This window comes from Amphiura filiformis, chromosome 7, assembly GCF_039555335.1.
Source record: "Amphiura filiformis chromosome 7, Afil_fr2py, whole genome shotgun sequence".
Taxonomy (NCBI): domain Eukaryota; kingdom Metazoa; phylum Echinodermata; class Ophiuroidea; order Amphilepidida; family Amphiuridae; genus Amphiura; species Amphiura filiformis.
The window spans coordinates 54,311,165-54,332,493 of record NC_092634.1 but is presented as its reverse complement, the minus strand read 5'-3'; the positions used below and the strand labels follow the sequence as shown (position 1 = coordinate 54,332,493).

Genomic DNA, 21,329 nt, shown 5'->3' with positions numbered 1-21,329 from the left:
TGTTGATGAAGTAATATAGCTCCTGCTGACAACGGTGTTGATGAAGTAATAGCTCCTGCTGATAACGGTGTTGATGAAGTAATAGCTCCTGCTGATAACGGTGTTGATGAAGTACTAGCTCCTGCTGACAACGGTGTTGATGAAGTAATAGCTCCTGCTGATAACGGTGTTGATGAAGTAATAGCTCCTTCTGATAACGGTGTTGATGAAGTAATAGCTCCTGCTGACAACGGTGTTGATGAAGTAATAGCTCGTGCTGATAACGGTGTTGATGAAGTAAGAGCTCGTGCTGATAACGGTGTTGATGAAGTAATAGCTCCTGCTGATAACGGTGTTGAGGAAGTAATAGCTCCTACTGAAAACGGTGTTGATGAAGTAATATCTCCTGCTGATAATGGTGTTGATGAAGTAATAGCTCCTGCTGATAACGGTGTTGATGAAGCAATAGCTCCTGCTGATAACGGTATTGATGAAGTAATAGCTCCTGCTGATAAAGGTGTTGATGAAGTAATAGCTCCTGCTGATAACGGTGTTGATGAAGCAATAGCTCCTGCTGATAACGGTGTTGATGAAGTAATAGCTCCTGCTGATAACGGTGTTTATGAAGTAATAGCTCCTGCTGATAAAGGTGTTGATGAAGTAATAGCTCCTGCTGATAACGGTGTTGATGAAGTAATAGCTCCTGCTGATAACGGTATTGATGAAGTAATAGCTCCTGCTGATAAAGGTGTTGATGAAGTAATAGCTCCTGCCGATAACGGTGTTGATGAAGCAATAGCTCCTGCTGATAACGGTGTTGATGAAGCAATAGCTCCTGCTGATAACGGTTTGATGAAGTAATAACTCCTGCTGATAACGGTGTTTATGAAGTAATAGCTCCTGCTGATAACGGTGTTGATAAAGTAATAGCTCCTGCTGATAACGGTGTTGATGAAGTAATAGCTCCTGCTGATAACGGTGTTGATGAAGTAATAGCTCCTGCTGATAACGGTGTTGATGAAGTAATAGCTCCTGCTGATAACGGTGTTGATGAAGTAATAGCTCCTGCTGATAACGGTTTGATGAAGTAATAGCTCCTGCTGATAACGGTGTTGATGAAGTAATAGCTCTTGCTGATAACGGTGATGATGAAGTAATATCTCCTGCTTATAACGGTTTGATGAAGTAATAGCTCCTGCTGATAACGGTGTTGATGAAGCAATAGCTCCTGCTGATAACGGTTTGATGAAGTAATAACTCCTGCTGATAACGGTGTTGATGAAGTAATAGCTCCTGCTGATAACGGTGTTGATGAAGTAATAGCTCCTGCTGATAACGGTGTTGATGAAGTAATAGCTCCTGCTGATAACGGTGTTGATGAAGTAATAGCTCCTGCTGATAACGGTGTTGATTAAGTAATAGTTACTGCTGATAACGGTGTTGATGAAGTAATAGCTCCTGCTGATAACGGTGTTGATAAAGTAATAGCTCTTGCTGATAACGGTGTTGATGAAGTAACTATCTTCTTACAGATTCTTACATGGTATGGATGAAATTGCTAGCAACTATCTCACGAAGTTGCCGGCTATAATCAAACCTGCTGATGAAGGAACTATCTACTGCTGATATCGGTGTTGATAAATTAGCCGTCTTATACTAAAATGCTGATAAAGCAGCTCATGTCGTTGTTGAAGAATCAGTTATCTATAGATATTGGTGTGTGAAGTACCGTATAGCATTTGTTTTTGAGAAACACTTGTCATTTTGATCTATAGTTGCAAAGTGTAACAACTTTTCTGGTGGTACCGCAGCTAGATGGTCTCTTGTCCATGCACTGAATTCCTGTAAATCAGTGATCAATACTTAGTATACCTTTTTGAGCAAACTTGTCAAATGAAATAAATTCTAATTTCACATGAATTACTTGTCGAGCAGGTACTATGTAATTGAAACACGTTTCCTATACCGAGATCACAGATCTAGATCCAAAATGATTTTTTTTACTTATAGCTGTGCATGTGTCCGATGGTTACATCGACGGTTGCCCCGAGAACATTTATTTCCTAAGCATGCTTCAATTTGTTTTATTTACCTGATCATCTGATCTTGTGTCTTTCAAATCACTCGGACTCTCTTTGGCTGGGTCGTCAGGCTTGGTGTTACCATTAAATGTGCTTGCATATTCCTTGGCATGAATGGTCTCTACAAGATTACCACTATCCCACAGCAATGACATGCCTTCTGCACGAAAGACGGAAATCCCGCGACTACCAGGAAAGTGTAGGCGGCTTATTTTATTGGCTTCTGTTTCGCTTAGCCCATCGATGATGCTAAATTGCAAGCGTCCTTTTTATTAAAAAACAAAAGTATTTTGACGAAAATGTTATAACTTATCAGTTATGATCCGTTTACTTTACTTTTCACTTGTGTTAATCGAGGGATGTAATTTTTTAGTATCTTTTGTCATTTGTCAGGGAATTTCCCGATTTTTATGCTTCGCATGCAGTTATCACAGTAACACCGACCAGACCAAAATGATGCCCAGTGGGATTTCTTACAGTCTTGCCCCTTAAGACAACTAATCCTGATACTCCACTTAACATGTAGAATACTTGGACCTTTTGTAATAAAGACCACATTGGCTTAAAGGGGGTACTACACCCCTGGCCAATTTTGTGCATATTTTTGCATTTTTCTCAACAATTATAACGCATTGGTAACAAGTAAGATATTTATATTATAGGGGCAATGACTACAACTACTGCACTGAAAATTCTGCAACTCAAGGCAAGTAGTTATTGATTTATTGAAAAAATACTGGTTTCCCTCATTTTTGACTGTAACTCCACAACTGCTGTCTGTGCTGAAATAAATTTACCAGTGCAGTAGTTGTAGTCCTTGCCCCTATAATATACATATCTTACTTGTCATCAATGCGCTATAATTTTTGAGAAAAATGCAAAAATAGGCACACAATTGGGCAGGGGTGTAGTACCCCCTTAAAGTAAGAATGTTATAGTCTAACTCCATCACAGGTTTTTATACTCAAATGCATGCGCCCGCCATGCTTACCTAAAATCGAGTCATCTGCCAGGGCTGTTCGCAGAGATTGGTCGATATCAGAAGAAAGGTGATTTTCTGAAAGGAAATAAAATGGTTTCAGTATTACGATTGTGTAACTTGCAAGAGCAACCAAAGTTTTTCTGAATCCCTGGCGCAGGGAATTCGGGCAAAAATTCATGCCAACGGGATTTCAGCAAAGCACTCTTCCGAAATGAGACTGAAATGCCATGATCATGATGATAAAATGACTTCGTTGGTGTCACCAAAGACCTTCAATTGTCTTTAGTCTAACATTTAATAAAACATGGGGACCCGTCTTCTAAATGAATTTGTAAGGCAAAACAAGCCAATCCTCAATCGGACAATGAATGTTCATCAGGCGGGAGTTCATTTGAAAGGAACTCTTAATTTGAACTGGGAAGGGGTGAGTGGGGGTGAAGTCTCCATGCATCTGGTGGGCACGGATGTTCGTTAAGTGTTTTTCGGCTACAATACGTATTTACGACATCATGCATTAAAATATATACTACAAAATACCTTCAAGTAACCGACGCCCTCTCTTGACATCGGTCCATTGCCGCCCATCAGGAAGTTCAAGCTCAAGTGTATCGCCTTCATCAGCTGTGATTATGTAACCGTTTCCTTTAAACGCCAGAAACCTTGCACTATCCGGCATACGCAGACTGGACATGTCATAGCTTTGAAAATTAATTCCTATATTAAAATAGATCGTTAAAAGAGGGTAGGGTGTAACTGTTGAATTTGCTTTGAATTTTAAAATATTTCCAAATCAAATATCAAAATTTAAGTCTCTAGTCTGAACAGTTATCAGGAATTTAATTCAGCAAAAAGCAATGGGGGTGGTGAAGAAAAAGGTTAAATGCAAGTATGTAGCCAGCACTTCGAAATTGCTTGGAAAGTTACAACTCATTATAATTGGCTGACATTTTGGTCTTAGAGTGATGGGCGAGTTTCCTTTTATATATGATCTTAATAATATTTACCTTGATCTGCGTCACTGCTGTCCAAAAGTAATCGATTCCAGTCTTTCACGCCCAAAGAATATATTTCATCAATTGTTTCGGTTTCTAAATTCACTTCTGCTATTGCGTTGTTTTCCTTGACGAAAGCAAATATCATAGTGTAACCGTTAACCACAGTGTCATGAATGATATACAATAATCATGGTATAAATGTTGATAATAAGCAATGCTCACTGGCCAAAGTAGGCCCTACTCATAAAATTATGTACTAATTCCAGAATGATCAATCAATCGATGGATCGATCAATCAATGCGTAAACCAAAACCTTTGCACTAAGGTGCTACACCTGGATGTAGAGAGACAATAGAGATTTTAAAAGAGTCTAAGAGGAAAGTGCCAGCCCCACACCTATTATGCCCATTTCATATTGAAGTTCCCCCGGCCTACTTTATTCAAAACTTGTGTTATGCCACTTTTGGGGGCGATTCAAGTTCATGTATAGGTCTCAAAATTTTTATTTAAGCTATAACATGCTTTTTTTCCCTTACAAGTCCACAGAAAGGACAAAAATACCTAGTAAAAAGATTTTTTTACCGTACAGAGTCTCTAATTCTGTGCCGTAAACTCATCCACATTATATCTCGCGCGGAGTGATTTGGTGGTGTGCGCCCTTAGCGTTAAAGTTTTCTCAATGGTACGTCATGTTTAAAAAACAAACAAACAAACAAACAAGCAAACAAACAAACAAAAACCAATGCATGCTCGCTACGCCCCCTCTCGTCACATTAAGTCTGTCCTAAATTAAATCAATCTTCCAAGGAACTGACATTTTCTTTTAATTTTTATTTTAATCTGGAAAAGCTTTAAACAGGTGAGTTAGGATAAACTAATGATGTACAAATCATTTTGAATCATAGCATTTTGTATAGAATATAGGACAATACATGATTAAAACCTGCCATGCTTTCAGAGCAATGATTTCCTGTATGTGATACAGCAAAAGATAAGGTGTCCGCCTGCTATGTCGAAGGTTCAGCGCTATGTCGAATAAAATAGGGTTAACCCGGGGGGCACTTCAATGTGAAATGGATATAGGGCTGACGCTTTCGAAGTAGGCCTATATAAGGGGCATTCGGTGAGAGCAAAATGTAAAAAATATGGGGGTCATTCGATGAGAGCGTGATTTTTAGCATTAGTTGAGAGCAAAATGTAAAAAATATGGGGCCATCTCTCTTAAATTGCCCGATTGAATATTTAATCAAAAAGATTGAATTTTCAATCCCGCCGTCCCGAATTAGGGACAAATAGTTTTCGACTGTATATTCAGTCGGGTGATTTGAATTTGTCAAACTTTTTTTTTCAATCAAAAGGAGTGATTCTCAATCTTTCACAATCTTTTAGCGATTAAAGTAAGGGGCAAATCTTTTTCGATTGAATTTTCAGTAGAAAGGATTGATTTTCATTGTTTTTCAATCTTTTGCCATCCCAAATTAGGGACAAGTCCTTTCCAGTTGAAAAAAAGATCGAAAATGTTCACTCTAAAATAGTTTGAAATCTCATTCCAAACATTATGCAAAACATGTCATTTGGTAGTACATTAGGAGTAACACTTTATTAGATAGTGAAATCAGTCTACGAAGAGAGTTAGAGTGAAAACAAAAATACATATCAATCTATTTAGATTGATTCCTATCATCAATTGTTAAAAGATTGACATATTTTTAAAATGGAACCTTTGGGTGAGTGCCGAAACATTGCCACATAAACCTCGAACATTGAATTTCAAGTTCTAAATGGCTTCAAATTTCTTTGTTTTTTCAAAATAAGTAACAAAATCAGTGATAAATGAAAGTTGCTGTTCAAATAAGCGTCTTAGGTGACGGAACAGTCAGTGGAAAAATAAGGGGTCTTCGGGTGACAGAGCATGTGTTCGTAAAGAAATATGGGGTCTTTGGGTGACAGCAACGCTAAAAAAAAAATGGAGTTAACTTATAGGTTATATGGGGTTATATGGTTAGTACCAGAGAATCGGGTTATTTCAGGTTACGTTCACAGCGAGCAATTACTTTCAACTATAGTGAACCTTCGACCATCAAGATAAAAAATTTATCTCGATACTTCGACATAGCAAAATTGTAATTTTCACGATACGTTCACGTCATCAAGAGCGTTATACAGAATGGATAAATTACGGTAGTGTTTGCTAAGAATGAATTACCTGTAAAGTGATGTAGGCTTTAGTTCCGTTGCCGTTTAATGTGACGAACTCTGGTTCCAAACTTTGTGAAAAGGTACCTGGTGTGCCAAGTTGCCCTTTATAGTGCCAACGGACCCCTTTCATCACGTATTCATCCGCTCTATTGAATCAATAGGATGAACAAAATATGTCGAACTTTTTGAATGAATTTAATTTACTAAATAACTTTAACTGGGTAATATATCACTCAAGATATCCAAGATGGCCGCCAAAAATGCATATAAATCACTATGTATCAGCTATCTAAGCAGGTATGATGAATATTTTTGTGTCTTTGAATAGATAATAGGGGTCAAGGAATTCATATTTGTTATTGTATAAAATATCAGAACTATTATTGACTGCGGAAAGCAGTTCGAAACTAGGTGTCTTTCGGTGAGAGCCTAGACCCCGAAAAAAGGGGGATCTTTCAGTGAGAAGGCCCCATAAAAAGGGGGTCTTTCAGTGAGACTGGGGAAAATCTTACAAAAAAAGGGGGCCATTCAGTGAGATTGGGACAAATTTTGGGTCAAAATATAAAAGTTGATACAAAATTTTCAAAAATTCATCAAAATTTGAAGAAAAAAATTGAAACATTTTGACAAATTTAAAGAACAATAATGGGAAAAACGGGGTCATTCAGTCAGAAATTTTCCCAAAGTTTTTGAAAAAGGGGGTCTTTTGGTGACAGGAAAACCAAAAAAGTGGGTCATTGGGTGAGAGGGAGTTCAGTAAAAGAAAACAGGGGGTCATTGCGTGAGAGGTAGTTTAAAAATGGGGGTCAATGTGGCCGCACATCCCCGTCACCCATTTTAGTGAGTGCCACCCCCCCGAGTTATTGACATTAAAATCGAAGATGGTTACCAAAATGGGTAGCAAACATGGGTAGCATTTTCAGCCTTCTGGTATATCAATGACCCCTTTTTCAAAGCCTATTTTGGTATATGAATGGGTCCTTTTTTCAAAATTTTCTCAATTTTTTCGGAAAACAGCCCAATTTTCCCTTAATCTAGCCAAAATTTTGGGTAAATTCGGCCGAAAATTTTGACTTTTGGTATATCAATGCGTCCAAATTTCTTGAAAAATTGGTATATTTATGGGTCTACTTCCAAAATCTCAGCGGCACGTCCCTACCAAAACCAAACTTGAGTACCCCCCGGGGTCTTACGTACCTTTGATTAAAAGATTTGAAGTCGATGGTCGAAACTGAATTCTGATCACCGAACTTGATTATGGAAACTGATCCTTCAGGATCTATGACGCGTTGCTGAGTCTCATATGGAGACGCCTCATTGGCTACGATAATGGTATCACAGTTTGGAGTGAATTGTAACATGTCAGGACCAAAACCAACTGAAACAAAGATGTTTGACATCAAAAGCGTTGAAATGTGTTTAACAAGAATTGTCTTTAAAAAGCGATGACCTTGAAATTTAATTATAGTTTAAAACTGGATGGATGACCAAAAGAGTTATATGGATCGGGATAAACAGTATTGTTTATTCATTTACATATTATTACCATATGTGCATAATTTAGGAGTTCTACGTGTAGATTGTCCCATAGTATCATAGTCAGATTGCGCCTTATGGTGTCTCTGAAGAAAGAGCCGTTTATTAATATAACACACGCAAAGACAGGATTCTAGAGCTATAGCTAAACACTTTGCTTGTTATCGATTTGTAAATATCTTTAGAGCTTTATGTTTATTATTTGTGTTTTATATGAGTTTCGACAACATGACTGGTTCCGACAACATGACTGATATACTTTGACATCTGTGTTTGAATTAGACATCATATGCAACTTTCCTATATGGTTCTGAAAAGAGCCGTTTAATCGGACTACCCCTTGAGACAGTGATAGTATACAGATCATCACTTACCTGCAAATGGCATGTAGGCCATTTTAAATTCGCCAGTGATTTTGTTGTATACATGATATACATGAACCTCTCCAGGTTGGTCTGGGGTAAGTGCCTCTACAGTAAATGCGACCTTTGACCCACACTGTTCCGCGTCCGTGATTGGTCTACTATACGTAGGTATCTTGTCTATAATAACTGGATTTGTTACATTGTTGTAGTCAACAATGTGGATGTAGGAAGCGCCTGTAATTATAAATTAACGAATGAAAGCAACATTGTCATTGGTATTTTATCAGCTCTTCATTTTTGCTTATGGATGTTTTTTAGTGTCGTTTTTATGTGTTTGTGTGCGGAAACACACTTTGGGTACTGTAACAGTCAAGACAATTTGCCTTTATAAATAGTTTAAACCTTTAGCACGTTGATCTTTAAAGAACATTAAGGGGTACTACACCCCTCGATAAATTTGTGTCTATTTTTGCATTTTCTCAAAACTAATAACACACTGGTAACAAAAGTTATGTATATTATAGGAGCATGGAATCCAATTACTACACTGGAATTTCAGTAACTCAAGACAAGCGGTTCGTTATTTATGATAAGAAAAGAGGTACAGCTAGGATGTACCTCATTTCCTCTCATATATACTGAACCGCTTGTCTTGAGTCACTGAAATGTCAGTATAGTAATTGGATTCCATGCCCCAATAATATACATAACTTTTGTTACCAGTGTGTTATTACTTTATGAGAAAAATGCAAAAATAGTCACACATTTACCACAGGGGTGTAGTACCCCCTTAACATGATTAAAAGGGCATTTCGTGATCCACAACCTCCTACCCCCACTTATAACAAAAAAAGTTGAGATTTTTATACCACTGGAAACCTCTGGATACATAATGTTTATGTACCAAAAATTTCTTGCAGATTCGTTTGTTTAGCAAAAATATCGTCAAATTTGAAGTTCGTTCTGGTATAGGCCTACCTATTTTTTTTTCATGTTACGCCAATCAAACAATGGTTTATATAACTGGAATTTATGTAGTTGGTTTCCATGACTACTTGATAATAATAAGACAAATAATTTTCATAATGATCTAATGACCCGTGCATTCTGTATAGCTAAGAATAAAGTTCATTACACATTTACAGGTAGACGTAGGACTATTAAATTTAGTTATCTTGATCAAAATATGGAATGACTATTAAAGTTTAAAATTTCATAACCACAAATTTTGTCCTAGGATTATAGACTTTAGCAAAAATGAATTAATTTACACAGTTTACAAAATCAATTCAGACAAAATAGGTAGCAAATTGAATTATTGTAAATGATTTTAATAGTGCACTTAGAAAATACAAATGTGTAGCCCATGCAGTTTTTCATTGTTTATTTCTAGCACGGCGTATTAAAAAGGTGGCCTACCCCTGCTTTACATGGATGACACTCTCATCATCAATAACAGATAAATATATACGTTAACCATTGACATTATTCACAGTCTTATACAAAACCCAACAACAAAGATTCAAAATGCTTGCCTCTTGTTTCCTGTGTGTTAATTATTTAATTTAAAGTGTGAAAATGTTAATATATTTAACAGCGGTCTTAAAATTCATGTAAAAGATTATAAATATAGAAAAGTGAGTCGCAAATAGCCATTTGCCAATTCATCATGTTTGTGGCTAATTAAACTATATTAGTTTGGGTCACTTAGTTTCTTATTCGTTCGATATTAAATTACGTTAGAGGGAGGGGAGGGGTTGAGCCTAGTAAAGAAATGACTTTCGTTTATAGGACTTCGTGGAACTTTCGGGTTATCCCTTAGGGATAAGGCTTAATAAAGGAGATGTTAAGGGGTACTACACCCTGTGGTAAATTGTGACTAGTTTTGCATTTTCTCAAAAAATAATAACACACTGGTAATAAAAGTTATGTATATTATTGGGGCAAGGAATTCAATTACTACACTGAAATTTCAGTGACTCAAGACAAGCGGTTCAGTATATATGATAGGAAACGAGGTACATCCTAGCGGTACCTTATTTCTTATCATAAATAACAAACCGCTTGTCTTTGGTCACTGAAATTCCAGTGTAGTAATTGTATTCCTTGCCCCTATAATATACATAACTTTTGTTACCAATGTGTTATTAGTTTTTGAGAAAAATGCAAAACTAGACACAAATTTATTGAGGGGTGTAGTACCCCCTTAAAAGGGCCCGTATTGCTCCTTGTCGATGTCCATGGGTTCCTTTAGCTACGTCCATGCCCAGAAGTATCCTACACTGCTAGCTCCAGTAAAAACAAACCAATCGTACGTGAACTTATTCCCCTTGCCGTTGAAGGTTTCATAAAACTGCATTTCGCAAACTGATTTGTTTTACGTCATGATCATATACACAAGTATAAACCAAGCTTGACGTGTGAAACCACAAATATTTTAACCCAAATCAATCGCTAATTTTCAACAATTTGCGGCATGTTTTTTACCTAAACCAAACGTGATTTCCAATGATTGTTGTTTTAACTAGATAATAGATAACTTGTAATTTTGTACTGCAAGAGGAAATATTTTGTACTGCAAGAGGAAAACTATTGTTCTTTAAAAATTGACGTATTTTCGTGCATAATTTACTGCTCACCGTAGATTTTCGCCGTAGAAGTGATGATGTAACAGGATAAATATACCATAGCAATAGGTAAAAACAATTTTTGAATATATCGCCCTGCACTACAAGCAAGTTGCACTCATCACCTGTGTATGTCTGCAATACCGCTCTTTTCAAAGATACTAATCTTACATGCATGACAGGTGGGAGTGATGTGAGCATGATATGAATATTTTATAGAATTACGATCCAGGTTTTTATGTTTATTTGACATCTATGGTTCAATGCAGAGGTACCGCGTGAACGTACTAGTGTAGTGCGATCTTATTCAAAAATGTTAACCTATTATATTGCTATGTTAGTTAATCCTGTTACATCATCACTTCTACGGCGAATAGATTTTCATATTAACTTCGACATGTTCGACTCCTGGGGGAGGGTACTTCAATATGAAATGGATATAGGTGTAGGGCTGGCACTTTCGCACTAAGGGCTTTCGGTGAGAGCAAAATGTAAAAAATATGGGGTCATTGGATGAGAGCATGATTTTTGGCATTCGGTGAGAGCAAAATGTAAAAAATATGGGGTCATTGGGTGAGAACATGACCTCTTTTTTAAATGGAATCTTTGGGTGAGAGCCGAAACAGTGCCACAAAAACCTTGAAAGTTGCACGTTGAAAATCGAATTTCTAGTTCTAAATGGCTTCAAATTTCATTGTTTTTTCAACATAAGTAACCAATCAGTGAAAAATGAAAGTTGATGTTCAAATTGAACTTGTAAGGGTCTTTGGGTAACAGATCAAATGGAAAAATAGGGGGTCTTCGGGCGGTGACAGAGCATGTGTTCGTAAAAAAATATGGGGTCTTTGGGTGACAGCGATGCTGAATGGGTCTTAACAGCCCTACATACGCGTCACCTCGTTGGAGTTGCCCCCCGGGGTTCGACTTATAGAGGCTTTCATGGCACTGATAGTGGTTTTGAATAGATGATCCTCTATAATTCGCCAGCGAAGTGTTATATGTGTAATCCGATTATCACCATGTCAATAGGATCACGCTTTTGAGTTCTGCACCACGATCGAAATGATCACAACACAAAGTCTATGGCATGTTCAACCAAAGTCAAAAGGTGCGTGATCCAGTTATCAGGGAGTTACGAACCACTTCGCTGGCGAATATAGACGTGTAGTTGAAGTTTGTGCTTTTGAACCGCATTTCGCGAACTCTCTAACCCGGGGGGGCTACTCATGTATGTCAGGCATACGGGGACGTGCCGCTCCAATGGGTCAGTTTTTCATGAGAAATTCTTAGCCATGGGTAGGCTTTTCAACTGAAAAATCCTTACACATTGGTCCTGTTTTTGACACTAGCCCTTAGCAGTGAGTCAGATTTGAGCACATCGTTCTGACGACGTTTTTCAATATCAACCTGAATACGATTCCCGGGATTCAATTCGATTAATTCAACCCCGAATTCAACGCCGGAAGAGTTAGAAACCCTTCGACATGGGTCCACATTTGAAGAAAAATCCTTAGGTACCCTTTTCCTGCAAAATTACAGAAGTGGGTATGGGTTTTGAGGCTGGAGCTGTACCCCCCACCCCCGTTCAAAATAAATCTAAGAACCCCCCCCGGCTCTCTAATCGTATAAGTACTGCGAAATCAATTGTTATTGCAGCAACCTTTCCATTTTGGCATAATATACAGCCATATTACGCTCTATTATATTATCCGAGCGAAGAAATTGTTATACCGTTCTGGTTGGTTTAGCTTTATTGCATCGGGTCATCTATACTTCAAGAACCGCTGAAAACCCAGTGACCGCTCGCTCCATCCGAAAACAAAAGGATGGGGAGCGGTAGGGTTATACTTTTCGGTACTTAACCAGGCATGAAGGTGTTCTGCCTTATACAATCATTAAGGTCAATTTGGTCATTGATATTTTTTATTTTATTCTTTTTAATCCAGGGTAGCCCAATTCAGCCATATAGCTGATGGGGCCCTGCTACACATTTACAAATCTTGAAAACGACAATTATCAACATGCATACATACATACATACAATTTTCAAAGTAAATAAAAACACAATAATTATTCACAAGTAAATGATCAAAAAGACTTGTATCTTTGTTTGAATATTCACACAGGGTTAAAATTTTCAAAGGCAAAGTTTGAAAAGTTTGATCGTTTAATTTTTTGAGTAGCCTAGTGTAGATAGTACAAACTACTCAGCTTAATTTTTCTGGCCTCAGATATGATGACGCTGAAAATGTATTGACATGCGTGCGTGTTGCGCATCACAACACGAGTGTCACATTCACGTGGGCACATTACGAGTCGATTACGTGTTAATGTATGCTCAGAGCTTAATGTAAGTGTAAAAACTTAACTTTATTTAACAATCTGCTTCTTCAACTAAATATGAGCATATGTCAGTGGCGTATTGTCATAGGGGCACGTGCCTACCCCAATCGATTTGAAAATCTAGAAATCCCATAGATTCAAAACTGCCGAAAAACGGCATGTGCCCCTCGCAATCAGGCCGGTAGCCTCCCCAATCATGGCCAGTGCTACGGCACTGGTGCTGAGACTAATTCAGGTATAGGCCTACTTTTATAGTCTCAGGGCATGTGTGGTGGTGGGGTTTTTTTTCACATCAAGCATGCGCACCCCACACACAACACCCACAACCCTCCCCCGCTCACGCACTGTATACCTACGGTTTAAAAATATTCGAATATTGACATAAACAGATTCAACTTACCAGCAGCATAAACTATTCCAGTAGACCTGTCATATGCACTTTGTTCCACAGCAGCTTTATCTATTCCATACAATCCAGTTATTCCGTCAGGATCATAGGCATAAGGCAGGTAAATGTTGGAATGAGGTTTTAAATTAATCTGATCACTGCTGTGTACTAATGCAAAAGGCAATAAATACACGGTGACAAATAATGCTTGTCGAAATGCCATAATTAGGATCTACGCTATGTTCTGTCTGACCAGAGAATTGCTCATACTGGCAGGAGTGGAAATGACTCTATGATATGACTAAACTTGATCGATCAGACTAAGCCATGCACACTTTGAAGGTGGACCTACAATAATTACCAATGGCCATGCAAGATATACATTTTGTTTGTCATGTATGTTTTCATACAATCGGATATTTTTTATGCAATCATGCATTTATCAGATTTTTGCAGCATAGCATTATTCCATGTTAGAATCTTAAATCCTGACATCTTAACTTAAGGCGAGTGGGAGTCTTCGGTCATATTTGTCCAGTTTTGGTAACTGCTTAAATAATGTACAGTTTATTTCTGCAGAGCAACACATTGATCTTGTGAAATGAGCCAAGGAAGCTATGCTGGTCATATTTATATTTCCATATGTATTGCAGTTACCTTTCACTACATGTATGTCACCCCTGTCAGGAAAAATCATGCACATGGGGCAAAATTAAACCCATTACAATGAGCCTAAGGATCTTACATGTATTTAACTCATACCTTTACCTGTAGATGTGGGGCTTTAGTTCTCTCAATATTTGAACACAACCATCGCTAGTTCAGGTACTGCTCCGACTCGCCTTAAATGTGTGAATTTAATTAAGGGTACACGACGTATTGTTGGTCGAAACAGCCAAAAAAAATGTATTATTTAAATTAATATATTTATCGAAAAATAACACTTTGATGTTTTGCAAAAGTTCATTCTACAAATGATATATTTTGGAAAAAAAACGTGCTTGATTTATTGTTATTAAAGGAAGGTGACCTAATATATTTGAAAAATCGAATTCTTTAAGAGTAGACGAGGTATTGTTGGTCGAAGCAACCTAAAAATCGATTTTCATTATCTAGATCAATATATTATTGAAAATTAACACCTTGATGTTTTACAAAAGCTCATTCTACAAATCGTATAATTTGCAAACTTGCTTAATTTATTGTTGTTAATGAGTTATGCATGTTTTACAAAAGTGTTGTTGTTTCAGCCCTCTTTACAACGTAACTCAAGAACCGCAGCACCTATAAAAGTATATTTGTGATATTTTAATTCTTCTACACGCTCGCCATGAATTGAGCAATGCATTTTTTGCCAAAGCTCACTACCATTCGTAAGATGATGTGAACTACCAAATCACAACAGTTTAAAATAATTAATAACCTTAAAACTTACGTATGACATAACCATTGCAGCATAGCATTATTCCATGTTAGAATCTTAAATCCTGACATCTTAACTTAAGGCGAGTGGGAGTCTTCGGTCATATTTGTCCAGTTTTGGTAACTGCTTAAATAATGTACAGTTTATTTCTGCAGAGCAACACATTGATCTTGTGAAATGAGCCAAGGAAGCTATGCTAGTCACATTTGTATTTCCATATGTATTGCAGTTACCTTTCACTACATGTATGTCACCCCTGTCAGGAAAAATCATGCACATGGGGCAAAATTAAACCCATTACAATGAGCCTAAGGATCTTACATGTATTTAACTCATACCTTTACCTGTAGATGATGTGGGGCTTTAGTTCTCTCAATATTTGAACACAACCATCGCTAGTTCAGGTACTGCTCCGACTCGCCTTAAATGTGTGAATTTAATTAAGGGTACACGACGTATTGTTGGTCGAAACAGCCAAAAAAAATTTATTATTTAAATTAATATATTTATCGAAAAATAACACTTTGATGTTTTGCAAAAGTTCATTCTACAAATGATATATTTTGGAAAAAAAAACGTGCTTGATTTATTGTTATTAAAGGAAGGTGACCTAATATATTTGAAAAATCGAATTCTTTAAGAGTAGACGAGGTATTGTTGGTCGAAGCAACCTAAAAATCGATTTTCATTATCTAGATCAATATATTATTGAAAATTAACACCTTGATGTTTTACAAAAGCTCATTCTACAAATCGTATAATTTGCAAACTTGCTTAATTTATTGTTGTTAATGAGTTATGCATGTTTTACAAAAGTGTTGTTGTTTCAGCCCTCTTTACAACGTAACTCAAGAACCGCAGCACCTATAAAAGTATATTTGTGATATTTTAATTCTTCTACACGCTCGCCATGAATTGAGCAATGCATTTTTTGCCAAAGCTCACTACCATTCGTAAGATGATGTGAACTACCAAATCACAACAGTTTAAAATAATTAATAACCTTAAAACTTAAGTATAACATAACCATGATAACATGTCTTCCCTTTGAAACATTCGTAAAAAAAGAGCACATAAATGTTCCTTGTAAATGTGACTAATTTCTTATGGAATTACTGACATTTATACAGCATAATACTAGTATACAATGCTTTTATTAATAATAAGATAACCATCATGAGCATGTAATAAATTGATATCAAATGAGAGATTCTATTTTTCTCATTAACATATTGAAATTAGGAGTTCCAAATTGGTGCATTTCTGAAGATATCATCAAAAAACTGTTGAATCAGTCTAAAACGTGGTATACCACAGTCGAGACTAATTCGACAGTTTTTTGTTGATTCTCTGGAAATATACCGATACCGAGCACCTGAGCTTTCACCTGATACCAAAATCAGCATTTTGATGGGGGTAAAGTGGGGGGGGGGATGAGGCTGTCAATCAGATAACCCACCTTTAATGAGTTATGCACATTTTACAAAAGTGTTGTTGATTCAGCCCTTTTTACAAAATAATTCAAGAATCACATGACCTACAAAAGTATCTGTGATATTCAAATTTATACACGCTCGCTATGAAATGACCAATGCAATTTTTGCCAAAGCTTACTACCATTCGCAAGATGCTGTGAACTACCAAATCGCAACAGTTTAAAATAGTCGCTAACCTTAATATAGGTCTACCATGGGGCAATGATGAACGGCAATACGGCATGCGTTGGTTTTTTTGTTGATCCAATTATTGTATTCCAAATCTTTTTCCAAAAACTGTTTATAATAAAGTGAACAGCTATAATAATAATATTTCAAAAATCAATCGAAAAAAAAACCTTTATTGAAATAAAGTAATGCTAAGTCTTGATAGATACAGTTAAAATGTGCAAGTTTGGAACCAATACATTTTTAATTTTAACCAAAAGTATTCAAAATCGTGCTATTTTATGATTTTCTCCGAAATTGAGCATTTTCAACCCGTTTTTGGTGAACATTTCGAAAAAGTGGTCAAATTAAAAATAAAATATAGTGAATAATAATAATAATTGCGTCAAGATAATGCTTGTATGATTTTTTCCCCAGTTTTTTAGCAGTAGGCTAATGAGGCCTAAAAAAGTTTTCGTTATTCCAGGGTCCATAAAGTACAATAAAATATTCAATAGGATATATATACAACAAACATGAACATGTTAGGCTATGTCGAACATAAATTTGATAAAGGAGTTCAAAGTCTCTAAGTCCCGATCGGATGATAACTTGAACGAAGGCACTGTATTAACCTCGTATAATTAAATGGGCAACGACACTACCTAATCTCACTTTTCACTAATTAAAGGTGGCGGGGCCAAGATATCCTAAATATTGACGTCATCGCGTCACCATTGGTACGGGGGGACTCAGTTTGATGATATACGAGTATATGCCACGGTTTTGGGGTGCATTAAAAAAAAAATTGGTAAAGTAATGCCCCCCCTGTCCGTGTTAGTGGGTTTCAGCAGACGAAAAATCCCTGGAGACAAGTAAGTGCGTCCAATCACTAATTCGATGGTGGCGTAGTTAAAGCTACGCTAAGTTTTAACGAAATATGTCCTCAAATTTGATGCACGTACTCATTCAAAATGATTTTTTTCCTGAAAATAAATATCGTAGGAAGATTCACAGTGCATCTTATAGGTAAAGGTCTAAGAATTCTTATTTTAGTAATCGTTTTATTCTGAGCCAAAGGGAAACCTTTGTTGCTATAGTGTTTAAAATTTTTTACTACATTAAAGCGCCATGCCTATTTTCAAATTCACTTCATTTTGGAAAGCTTACTATCAACGGATTTGGTTCAAATTATGGATAGGCATACACGTTTCTAACACATAGAGAAATAATGTTGATAATGAAATAAGTGGTTCCTGATTTCTTTTATGACTTGATGAACTTGACGATTTTCAGTGCTCTGCATCAACAACAAAAGGAATTGGTTAAAATGCTACTATTTTCAAAGTTGAGCTATATTTTGCATTTTTAATTAGCGACATTTAATATTTCACTGAAACCTAATTAAGCCATAGAGGTAAATAGTTAAAAATTAAAACAATTCAATCAATTTATCAGAAATAAATCTGTAATGATTTCCACATAGATGTTGGCAACCGTTTTAATCAACCGTTTTCCTTTCAGACCGTTTCCGACATACCAAATTTGTATCCACTTTAACCGAAAATCACACTTCAATCAAATAACTTTTATTTTTTTAGCCAAGATTTAAGAGTATAACCACGGGTAATTTCAATATTCTGGCTGAAGATAACAAAGATACGATGATGGAGGTAGAACTTTTTGAATGACCCTCGTACAAATCTCTAGATAAAAATATTGTCTCTAGCTCATCGTGAATAATGCAATATTTTGTGATATTAGTATCCTCTTTTTAGGGCATGGGTCAATAGATCTTGGCTCAATAGAAAACGCTTATGGGTCACTCCATATCAAATCAAGGAGGCGCCCCACAGTGACCCCCTCAGATTTGCTTTATATTTAGTCATCATATGTTGTACCTGTAAAAATATTAAAACCTGCAAATTTGAGGTCTGTAGCTCTTACGGATTTTCTGTGGCAGGCATTTAAAGTTGGAGTAGGGAGGTCTAAATTTGGACCCAAAAGTTACCCCTTAAATAAATTTCATCTTTGGGAGTCTGTGCCTTCTTTATAAAAAAGAAAGAGAGGTCTGAAACTTTGCATACACACTAACTGCATGCCCAAATTGTCAAAAATAAAAAATAAAAAATTCTGTAATTGCGCGTTGTGTCACGGGGTCATTAAATATGCAAGAAAAAATGTAATGTTTTGTAAACTGGCAAGTTTAGCCCCCTAAATTCACATTTTTGTCAGATTAATTATTTTTGTTTTCACCGATGCTATATATAGGATAAATACAATGCATACCCAAAAAATTGGGGTCACAACTCATTTACATTTCGAACAGCGCCCTCACGAAGATGAAATTTATTGCAAATTCAACATTTTCGGGGGGCCCAAAGTCGATGTGGTCCACCTTCAAAATTTATAAAACATCACTTTTATATAACTACTAGTCTTAAATTACAACTTTGCTAAGTCCCAGTAATTGTATAGGTTGACTTCATATAAAATGACAAGCCCAAAGTTGACCATTTTCTTATGATTGCATGTAGTGCAAATGTGCCGAATTCGGAAGGCTTGAAAGTCAAATTGGCCACAATATTAAAAATAAATGATTAGATGAGTAGTTATTGGCCCTATTTACTTGTATTTCCATTTCGTTTTCAATATATACAGATTTTCTATGGTAGCCATTTAAAGTTGGAGTGCAGCGCCCTCACGAAGATGTTTTGTAAACTGGCAAGTTTAGCCCCCTAAATTCACATTTTTGTCAGATTAATTATTTTTTTGTTGTCACCGATGCTATATATAGGATAAATACAATGCATACCCAAAATATTGGGGTCACAACTCATTTACATTTCGAACAGCGCCCTCACGAAGATGAAATTTATTGCAAATTCAACATTTTCATGGGGCCCAAAGTCGATGTGGTCAACTTTCAAAATTTATAAAACATCACTTTTATATGACTACTAGTCTTAAATTGCAACTTTGCTCAATCCCATTAATTTTATAGATTGACTTCATATAAAACGACAAGCCTAAAGTTGACCGTTTTCTTATGATTGCATGTACTGCAAATGTGCCGAATTCGGAAGGTTTAAAAGTCAAAATGGCCACAATATTGAAAATAAATGACTAGATGCATAGTTATTGGCCCTATTTACTTTTATTTCCATTTTATTTTCAATATTGGGGTCAATTTGACTTTCAACCTTCCGAATTCGGCACATTTGCACCCTTTTTGCACTACATGCAATCATAAGAAAATGGTTAACTTTGGGCTTGTCATTTTATATGAAGTCAACCTATACAATTACTGGGACTTGGCAAAGTTGTAATTTAAGACTTGTAGTTATATAAAAGTGATGTTTTAGAAACTTTGAAGGTGGACCACATCGACTTTGGGCCCCCTGAAAATGTTGAATGTGCAATAAATTCCATCTTCGTGAGGGCGCTGTTCGAAATGTAAATGAGTTGTGACCCCAATTTTTTGGGTATGCATTGTATTTATCCTATATATAGCATCGGTGAAAAAAAAAAATAATTAATCTGACAAAAAATGTGAATTTAGGGGGGCTAAACTTGCCAGTTTACAAAACATTAACATTTTTTCTTGCATATTTAATGAGCCCGTGACACAACGCGCAATTATAGAATTTTTGTATTTTTTATTTTTTGACAAATTGGGCATGCAGTTAGTGTGTATGCAAAGTTTCAGACCTCTGTTTCTTTTTATAAAGAAGGCACAAACGCCCAAAGATGAAATTTATTTAAAGGGCAACTTTTGGGTCCAAATTTAGACCCCCTACTCCAACTTTAAATGGCTGCCACAGAAAATCCGTAAGAGCTACAGACCTCAAATTTGCAGGTTTTTAATATTTTTACAGGTACAACATATGACTAAAATATAAAGCAAATCTGAGGGTGTCAGGTGGGGCGCCTCCTTGATTTGATATGGAGTGACCCTTATGGCCATGCGTTTTGAACTGGGTACATCAATAGGGTGGAGCAGTACTTTTGTGCGAGATTCTTTGTACTAATTCTTAGTATTTTTAGGTCTAGGGTGTCACCTACCTAGACAAATTACCTATCAATTTAAAGCCTTTGATGAGATCTTTGTCTTGATACCATAACAAATTATGTAGCATTTACCATTCTCAAGTTATTTTGATTTTAGTTAAAAATTGACAGGGTGGAGCCAAGGATTGATATTGGGGATTGAAAAATTAAAAATTTCAAAAAAATGGGGGTAAATTGATATATTTGCTTCTTTTAATTGGTTTTATGTTGTAAAGACTTAAGAACAATCATTTAGAAACTAAAAAAGGTAACTCTGTCTTTAAATTTAGTGAATTTCTAGTGCAAATCACTTGATTACAGAAAATGCCTTAAATTGAACTGTTTGTGTGTAAATCCCTATTCGGAATGCCTCAAATGTGTGTTTCAAATATGTTCGCACACAGCGAAACCTGTAGCAGGTATCACAATAAAAGTATACATTTTTTTAAAGCTCTTGAGCCAAGGAACTCAAATATGATGTTCTTTTCTGCATAGGGTATAATATGTAAAAATTATATCTCACTGAAGATCGAACATTTTTTATGAAAAATGTTGCTATTCAAAGTCCACTACCTCCCTAACCAATCTTCCTACTGGAAAACTAATCATTTTTGAATTCCCTGTTTAATTTCCTGTCAGGAAATGTATACTTTTCTTGTACTTATGGGTTTAGTTAACAAACAATTACATTTGTATCAAAAAGTGCATTTTCAAAGA

General features: G+C 36.2%; 1 protein-coding gene across 1 annotated transcript in view; it reads right to left on the bottom strand.

The window, feature by feature from the left end:
- Nucleotides 1-21,329, bottom strand: part of LOC140157951 (uncharacterized) — a 62,164-nt gene that overhangs the window by 5,863 nt on the left and 34,972 nt on the right. The window contains exons 24-31 of the mRNA XM_072181198.1: nucleotides 13,509-13,728; nucleotides 8,148-8,372; nucleotides 7,435-7,615; nucleotides 6,245-6,383; nucleotides 4,047-4,161; nucleotides 3,580-3,756; nucleotides 3,052-3,117; nucleotides 2,072-2,325 (exon numbers count right to left, since the gene is read on the bottom strand). Coding sequence (XP_072037299.1) covers nucleotides 2,072-2,325; nucleotides 3,052-3,117; nucleotides 3,580-3,756; nucleotides 4,047-4,161; nucleotides 6,245-6,383; nucleotides 7,435-7,615; nucleotides 8,148-8,372; nucleotides 13,509-13,728 — 1,377 coding nt within the window. The remainder of the gene's footprint in view (nucleotides 1-2,071; nucleotides 2,326-3,051; nucleotides 3,118-3,579; nucleotides 3,757-4,046; nucleotides 4,162-6,244; nucleotides 6,384-7,434; nucleotides 7,616-8,147; nucleotides 8,373-13,508; nucleotides 13,729-21,329) is intronic.